Source organism: Balearica regulorum, chromosome 2 (assembly GCF_011004875.1).
Source record: "Balearica regulorum gibbericeps isolate bBalReg1 chromosome 2, bBalReg1.pri, whole genome shotgun sequence".
NCBI lineage: Eukaryota > Metazoa > Chordata > Aves > Gruiformes > Gruidae > Balearica > Balearica regulorum.
The window spans coordinates 36,945,158-36,954,276 of NC_046185.1; the positions used below are offsets into that span (position 1 = coordinate 36,945,158).

The 9,119-nt window shown below is 39.4% G+C and overlaps 1 protein-coding gene across 2 annotated transcripts in view; it reads left to right on the forward strand.

Annotated features, from left to right (window-relative positions):
• Window positions 1–8,295, forward strand: part of SLCO5A1 (solute carrier organic anion transporter family member 5A1) — an 84,629-nt gene extending 76,334 nt beyond the window's left edge. For both annotated transcript variants that reach the window (XM_075743924.1, XM_075743923.1), the window contains exons 9-10: window positions 227–291; window positions 1,574–8,295. In XM_075743924.1, coding sequence (XP_075600039.1) covers window positions 227–291; window positions 1,574–2,019 — 511 coding nt within the window. In that variant the 3' untranslated portion in view covers window positions 2,020–8,295. The remainder of the gene's footprint in view (window positions 1–226; window positions 292–1,573) is intronic.
• The last annotated feature ends 824 nt before the right edge of the window (window positions 8,296–9,119 follow it).

Below are 9,119 nucleotides of genomic sequence, written 5' to 3' on the forward strand. Positions count from 1 at the left end.
AAAGAAAAGTTCAAAGGCAGGACTGAGATTTTGATTACACAGGGACAGGAGGAACCAGCTATATTTTTTCCTAGCCATAAGACTTAACAATATTAGAAGCTAAATGGAAGAAATTTAGACAAAGATTTATTATAGCTCAGAATAGCCAGGAGGTAAAGCCAGAACATACCACAATGATTATCTGTTATGACTGTTTCTTCAAAGGAGTTTTCTTCTCGCCTGCTAGGTCTGTGGAAGATGGAGAACGACCCTTTGCACTAGGAATGCAGTTTGTGTTATTACGTACTCTTGGTAAGTCTTACAGTTACTCAGCATAGCATTCCCATAAACCACAGTGTTTCCAAAAGGCTTTCCATGTTCGGCTTAAATGTACCATAAAAGTACTAAAATTCTATAAATCTGCAGCTAATTGCCTGACTAATTGTATTAGGAACCTAAAATTAATAGCTTCTGAAAACACTGTAGCTGATAATGTGATAATGTATTTAATTTTCTTTTTTTTTTTTTTTGGTTACTGACTTTCTAGAGTAACATTTTTGTCCCAGAAAGAGACATTTTTACAGTTTCAAATTCTACTTAAAAATTAAGACAGTTAATAAATATTATTTTCCAAGGATTTTTTTTTTAGAAGCAGATTTTTATTGCTTTCAGCGATAGCTCTTTGCTTTTTAAAAATAAGAAGCAATTGTTACTTAACGTCTCATATCAAATGTTTCAAAGCAAAAAGGGTGCATGTTAAGTCTTTATTCCACAAAGTAGTTTTTTTCAAGCTCTTGAATTTCCAAAATCCTGACTATAAAGAGCACTCCAGGTATTCAGCAACCCAAAACATGTGAATGGAACAAACGAGGACTATTCTAAGTGAGAACAAGAGGAGAAGCCCATGTAGCTGCATCTGGCCAATAACTAAGTTTTCTTTGACAAAGGAAGTTTCTGACTTGTCCTAAGGGTGTCTTACTTCCAGGAAAAGAAGGATCATTCGATGGACTGGCTGCATTTTTGGCAGCCTTAGGAGTTAAAGTCTGTTTCTGAGGAAGAAGTCTTCAAAAGAAAATTTAACATTTTAGTGGTCCCATCGCTTCCATGCATCTTCAGTAAGAGAAACGTCTTGTGGTCCTTGGTGCTTTTTCTCCTTAATCTAATGCAGCAACCCCCGCCCTTTCCCCGCTCATGGGGAATGGATGTTCAGGAAGCAATACTCTGGAGATAGCGTATTTTGTTCCTCTCCTGTATTTTATTTCCTGAGACCAACATTGGATTTTCTTTTGGGGGACACGTAGTTCACGAAGAGCTGTCTGGGGCCAGCAGATTGAAGCATTATCTCTTCTAAGGTGCTGCTGCGTTGTCGTCTTTCTTTGCTTGAATTCTTTCCCATTTGTAATACTTTTTGTGTGTGGGATAAGTAGTGTTGGTGGGAAGACCGACTGACCATGTTGTACATTTCATGTGAAAACAGCGGTGTAGAAATCTCAAAACTTCTCGACCTGCACTGTTAGGCTAAGGCATATAGTTTCTTTAGAAGTTTTCCACAATGTGCTAACACATATTATTTCTGTTGCTGTTTTTCTTGCAGCGTACATTCCCACTCCAATTTATTTTGGGGCTGTTATTGACACCACGTGCATGCTTTGGCAACAGGATTGCGGCGTACAAGGATCTTGTTGGGAATACGATGTCACCTCGTTTCGTTTTGTCTACTTTGGGTTGGCAGCTGCTCTCAAGTTTGTGGGATTCTTTTTTATTTTCCTGGCCTGGTATTCCATTAAGTGTAAAGAAGAGCAACTGCAGAGACGGAGATGGAGGGCTTCACCGGTGAACACTGTGAGTGAGATGGTTGGCCACGCTGGACCCCAACAAAACTATGCACGGACTAGATCCTGCCCTACCTTCAGTTCTCGAGGAGACATCAGTGTGGCACAAGGAATGAACTGCGTAGCACAGACATACCCCAGCCCTTTTTCAGAAGCAATAAATTCCTCAAATGAAAATGCGTTGGAAGAAGTCACTGCTGAGATATAGACCCCTGGCTTGGTAATGTAATATTTAGTTTTGTTGGTTGACTTAATTACGGCGCCTTGTAAAACACCTGTGCCTTCTATTTTTAATCTAAATGTAACACATGATAAAACCAACAAAGCTTAATGCAAACAAACATAGTTTGTTCCTGAGGGCTGGATACCTCAAACCAACCCAAGTTCTTATTTCTCCCCTCCCGACAATGGAGTTTTAAAAATTGTGTTTGTAATTATTTCAGATGTGTCCATTAAATGTCCATGCTCTGATCTAATATCAATGTAAAGGTGAGGTATTATGAACAGCAGAAGTCAGTGGAAGAGTGACAAAAACTCATATTGTTGATGTCTAGACGTCACAAAAATGCTTAAATGTATCGTCAACTTCACATCTGCAAATCGTATTTTTAAGAGATGAGTAATTACTGTGAGTTCTGCTACAAAGCACAACTGAACTTGTTTAAACTATGCAACTTATTTGGATAATTGTATGTGCAGCAAATTAAGTTTAAAGTTTGCTTTTAAAGACATTACTGCAATTGAATTTGAAAGGGGCTATTTTCAGACATAAGCATTAAATTAAAAAGGAACATAAGGTTTAAAGTACTGTTAATAACATGTTAAGCCATACAAAAGTTATGCATCAGGTAATGTTTGCAAATGTTGAGTCATAATATCTTTATCCTGTCAAAATGTGCATTAATTTTCATTTGATGAGATGTAGTCATTCTTCACAAAATACACAGGCTAAGAAAGTATAATGCTTGGAGTTAAAAACTTCAGTATTAATTTTGTAATAACATTAAGATGTAGAAATCAAACACACATACCAGAGCAGATAGGTGCATATTTCTGTAATGATACAGGCAGTTAGTCGGGTGGTTGTTACTAGTACCAAATCCATACTTTTCCTGAACAAGAAAATAACCAGTTATAGCTTGGTAGGAAGAGCTTGGCTGTCCTTCAGAAACGTGTGCCAGTGTAGTTCAGCTTCCATGAAAAAATCTCAAGGGAGAGCTGGTGGCCTCATTTCGTGTCTGAGTGGCTGCCTGGGACCGTCAGGCAGCCAGCGATGGTGCGGGGTCTGGGCTGGCAGCGCTCGCTGCCTGCTGCAGGAGTGAGCAGAGACCCCCCGGGTGGGCTGCAGCAGCCTGCCCGCCGCCGTGCCCGGTGCGAGGCTTTCGCCCTGGGGAGGGGGTGCCCCCTCAGACCCCGGGTCCCTCTCGTTTCTGCCCCACTTCTCTCTCTCCCACTACCCGGTGTGGGGCAGGCTGGTGGACAGGTCTGGAGGTTCTAGTTGTATGGTTTGTCCCACACGTGGCCGCCTTTCCTTTTCCCAGCTTCATTGAAAGCTTCTGTGAAGGCAAAGAGCTAAGAATAGAAATTGTCTGCAAGCGTGGACCCACAGGACGTGATGTGGCCTTTGCTTTCCAAATTACTCTACTGTGTTTTCTCCCCAGTAGATGCTGAGGTTTTCTAATCAAGTGTACTTGGCATTTCATTTCTTGCTCTGGAGGCTTTGTAGTGCCATGCTTATGATGTACTAATGATGTCTCAAAGGGCAGAGAATGATTTCAGGTGGACACTAGGAAGTCAAAGCTGTATTTTGCCCTGCAGGGAAAGTCTTAGAAGTTTAGGAAATTAAAAGCACTTTTTAAGAGGACTTAGTCAGGTTTGGATTTTGCCATGCATGAAAATGAATAGGAAAGAACAGAGCTTCTACGTATTTTTGAACAGAGTTATTCCTGGTTTAATTTTTAATTTATAATATGTAAGTTAACCAAACGTTGTATGGAACCAAGTCCTTGAAATTAAAGGCAGTACTCTCCTTGTCATTCATTGAGTTGTCCTGGGAAGAGTAGATTTCCCTCTCCTCCTTTGCTGGCTGCCTTTCCTCGTCTCCTGGCTCTTCTTAAACAGCACATGGAACTACCCACAGTGCTGGTTCCTCTGCTTGAAATGGTGGGTGCTTATTTCAGAATGTCTTGGTCCATTTATGTGACTTGTAACGATTCCCTCTCTCTCTCTTTCTGCAAATTCAGATGCTTCTGCCCCAAACTGCAACATAGAGGAATATAATTTTAAACACCTCCTGCTATTCTGTAGATATTAATAGCCTTTTTGGGGTCAAGCCTGAGAATTTTTTTTCCTCTTGTGCAGCCACCAGATACAATACATCGTCAGTCAGCATGTGCCGCCTGAGATGTTAGTTTCTACACTTCTCATCCCAATAAATAAATTTCCTTGGTTCAAAGGTATTGGGTATATTTTTTACCATAGGAGATCACAATAGATGATAAAAACGTTTCCTCTTGCTCCACTCTCAAATGCTTTTTGCACCAGAAATTTCCTGCCATGGAAACAATTGAGGCAAAGTAGTAGGACAAAGTGTAATTGCAGCCCATCACCCATCCATTTTAATCACTTGCCCATTTTAATGGTCATGGGGTGAGGCGAAGAGTGACAATCTTTTCGAATACCTCATAAACAGAACATTTAGCGAATTGTAATAGGCTGGAGATGAATCATCTATCCTGATCTATTCTATTTCATGCCTTGTGTGTGTGCTTCCATTCCATGCGAGTAGCAAGGGAGAGCAGATTAGGGTTGTAGGATTGTCGGGAGCTGACACTTATGGCAAAGAATGAGAGTGATAGAGGTGACACATCTGCAACTGCTGCCGCTTCTGAGCTGATTTCAAGGGAATTCAGAGCTTGTTGGAATGGAGGTCATCTGTTTTTCAGGAAATCCTGGCATTTCAGCTTCTAAAAACATTAATTTTTTTTTAATGTTTCAGAAACTGGAATGTAGAAGGAAAGATGTTCACTTTGGAAATACTGAAAAAGTCTTGTTTACATACTTTCAATAGCCTTCAATTTTCCAAATTATATGCAAAACAAAAAGTAATTCATTACTTTTCAAGCAAATCTATTAGCATTTTTGGATATAGATTATTTTGACAATATGAATATATTTCTACAAAATCACTTAATTAAATCAGCATTATCTGAAAGAAAGAAAACCCAAACTCTGGCCAGTTTTGGCTTGATTCCTGAAGGAGGCTTTATTGTGAGTAAGCTGTAACAGTCTAAACTAAACCAATAAAGGCACGCAGGGGAAACACATTAACTTCCTAGAGAAGTCAATTCCAACATTGTCAACATTGACTGAAATATGAACTGAGACCTGCTGAACAAACACTGCTTTCTGAGTTTGTCATTGCTGAAGGAAGCAATGACAATTGTGTCATCCCTAGCAGGAGTCAGGATCGACGTGTGGTGCTAAACCGACTCACAAGAAGAATAAAGGAGCATTATCTATCACCCAGTGAAGGTGGCCGTGCTGTCTTCCTGCTGTGAAATCCCCTGACCACAGAATATAAAATCCATTGCCTTGTCATTTCTGACACCTTCCCTCTCTGCCCCCAAACACGAAAGGTTAGATAGTAGTGAGTACAAAGAAAAGGTAAAGCTCACCCACAGGCTGCTATCGGTAGTAAACCTACGTCATCTACCTGCAGTTAACCAGCCAGGGATCACATGGAGCAACGACACCCAGCGACTAACTACAAGTCCACAAACTGAAGTAGGGGCACAAATCTCCTCATCGGTATTAGAAATGTAAGTTTGAAAGGCCCTAAATTAGTTACAAACACTTGAGTTTGTTTCTTTTTAAAAAAATATAGCTTATTAATTTGTAGCATTAACCATTCATTATGGCTCTGATCCAGCAGAACACTTAAATGTGTGTGTAAGTTTATATACTTAAGTAATGCACTTAAAAATAATACATATGTGTAAGTATTGGACTGAATCCCATCTGCATTCAAAAAGGAGTTCGTTTACCCAAAGAGTAATTTCCACGCAGAGTTTTTTCCCCCGTGGATTCAGGGATCGTTGTAACCAGAACAGCACAAAGTAGCACTCAAGTACTCTCCTCTGGCATTCACATGTGGCTACTTAGATATCTAGCAATGGAGGAAAGCTTTCATTTTCAAATATAATTAAAATTCAAAACATCTTGTGGACAAGCTCAAAGATACATTCTAGCTCTTCCTGCCATTCACTCATTTTATTAATTTCTGGCTGAAAATCTGTGTGTTCTGTGGGGAGATAGATTGAATAAAGGCATCTTTCTGACCTTAAAGCCAGTGAAATTGCTTAAGTAATGGCGTAAGTTTGGATTGCGCCCTTTCACAATATTTGGACCTAGAAGTTCAGATGACAAATTTTCAGTATCCCGCACAAACGGAGCAGAGCACTGCCTGCTCTGTAACTCCAGACAGCGTGGCTGGGAGAGGGGTCAGCACCTTCTGTACTGTTCTTGCGGGTTTTTCCCCCAAATGCCTGAATTAATACTGCCTTACTACACTTTGTGTGTAATACCACAGCTCTTTGTGGTGTTATATTGACATAAAACTGAAGATGAATAGGTCCAAAGTGTCTTACTGCTATTTTGGAGCCAGATTCTCAGCTTCATCAGTCCGGTGATGAGGTTGAAGAACTGGGCCAGTACCTTGGACATTAACAAGGTGGCGCTTTAGCAAGTGCGTGTGAACTTAAGTGATGATATCAAGTGCTTGTTTAGCTTTTGTACTCTGTTCACTGGTTACCACTACTGTTTTCGGAGATCAAAGACAAAATATTTCCTAAAGAAGTTTATCTTTTTCTGTTTTCTCAGTAATGCATCTTTTATAACAGCATAGGGGATGGCATGCTGCAATGTCTGGTTCCCACAGCTGAAGGCACTCAGCTGCGATTGCTTTCCAGGGGCTTAAAACACCTAGTAATGGAGATTTACCTGGACTGCAATCTGAGTCGGCGTTGCTTTGGACAGTGTTTGCCCCTTGTAGATTAAACCTGTATCAACACATGTCAGGTTCTTCACATATTGGACTTGATTTTATAGACAATTTTATCCTTTAGAGTGCTTAGAAAATGAGCAGTTGCCATTAGGGTGGTAGATTCAGTCTTTGGCATTGACTAGGGCTTTCCTTTTTTCTTAAAACGTCTTATTTTACAAATAACAATTCAGAAAGATTACATGTAAACAGTCGCAGAGTAGAGATGTGAAGCCTTCAGCGTAGGCGCTAGGTATGGTCGGGGTTCGCATCATCCTTCTTCTTTACACTGAGTATCACTAATAGATGTTATTATGTGGCCAAAGGTTTCAAAGCCTACCTGGTCTTCAGGAAGGGAATTTCCCCATCCTTTCCACAGAATAAATTACCTAAATTAGGGAGCACAGCTAACAGTATCCATATCCCATAGCCATACCAATTACATTAACTACAGTTAATAGCTGTAGTTTTTAGCACCCCCCCTCCAGTCCTTCAGATAAGCTATTTTCTTGTAACATAATACAGCCTTTTAAACACAGGCTTAGCTCTGCAAGTTCAAAGTAGCTCCAAACTTTTCTTGGTTTCAAGTGTTACGAAGTAGATGCTTATTTATTCAGGTTCCATTTTACTCTTGTTACATTATCCGTTGTGTGTACTGTATTTTCTTATTTTCTCTCTCTCAAACCAGTTGTCACAATGTTATCCTGTAACAACATTTTGTTCACGATAGAGAATAGGTGAAAAGATGTGGAATTCGTGAAGGGCTACAAAAAAATCCAAAACATTGTTCACCTCGAGGAAGGGTGAGCCAGCTTGATAATCTTTGAACAAATGACTAAACAACACTGTGGTGCTACTAGGTACTGAAATATTTTATGATGTATTCACTATGACTTAAACGACATATTCAAGGCATGTCAATGATGCAACTGCATGTGTTTTTGTTCTGAAAGTCTGGACTGCTCCAGCAAAGATAGTGTTTGTAATTCCTGTAATTGGTGGGCCAATTCCTACCTAGCTCTTCTGTGGGAAAGTAATTTTGGGAGGCGGTATAGGATTTGGCCCAGCACTAACAGCTAAGGTGAAGGCGATACAGACCACAGAAATCTCATGTAGGATGTATTCATCCTGCTGTAACATGTTTAGTGGCTTTGCTTAAGCAGAGGCTGAAAATAAATTCTGTCGTAATGACAAGAAACACTGGGCTAAATTCTGGGACGCCTTAACCAAGCAACATAAGTAAGCATTTGAATTAAATTGAGGATTCAGATGTGAAATATTAATGTTCTTCCATGGAATACCAGAAGGAGAGGAATAGAATATAAGAGCAGGCTCTAGCTCTAGCAGTGAAAAAAGGCCAAATCTTACAGTGAGCTATGATTTAAAACAGAGGGTCTGGTCTTAAAATCTTGAAGATAAACTTTTTACTTTCCATTTTGAATTCTGAAATTTTTGAATTCTGAAATCTTGAAGATAAACTTTTTACTTTCCATTTTGAATTCTGAAAGGTAATTGTTTTGTGTTACTGTGCCTGGGCTGCTCATGCAGAGGAGGCATCTGTATCCTAAATTGCACTAAGAGGTACACATCTGACTGATAGGTCAGAAATTTTACCTCTTTAACCAAGTCCGTATTTGAAAACATGGAGGGAAATTTCAAAATAATAATTTAAAAAAAAACCCACATACAAAATCATCCAGAACTGAGTTTCTGTACCAAAAAAAAAAAAAAAAAAAAAAAAGAATTTGGAGTCAGTGAGACTGATGGTTGAGTAAAGGCTTTCCTCAAAGAAGACCTTGTCTTTTCCCCAGTTGAGCAAAGAGGAGTTTTGTCCTTGGCTGCAGTACATACCTCTACCAAATGATTTAAGATTTAAGCAGAACAGCAACAGTCTGGGTAGTATGTTAGGAGCATGGAGTGGGCACACTGCCTGTAACTGTTTAGTTTTTTTAAAAACTCATTATTAAGCAAATGTGTAGAGTATTAAGGAAATTTGTAGAGTATGTCTGACCGTATGAGTGTGTGGGTGCTGTGCTGTGGTAAAAAGAGACTAATTGGTTTATGCAGTTTGTTTTGCATACTTTAGGCTCCTGTATGGGGTTTTTTAATTGATATTTATTTCTCAGCAGAGCTTAGAATAATTTTAAAGCTGTGTAACACATCATTTAATGAAATCTATTGTCAGCATCTGTTGTAAACATGTGTTTACAAAACAAACTCTTGAATACTTGATATTTGGAAATAAAAAATAGCATATCATGTGTGTT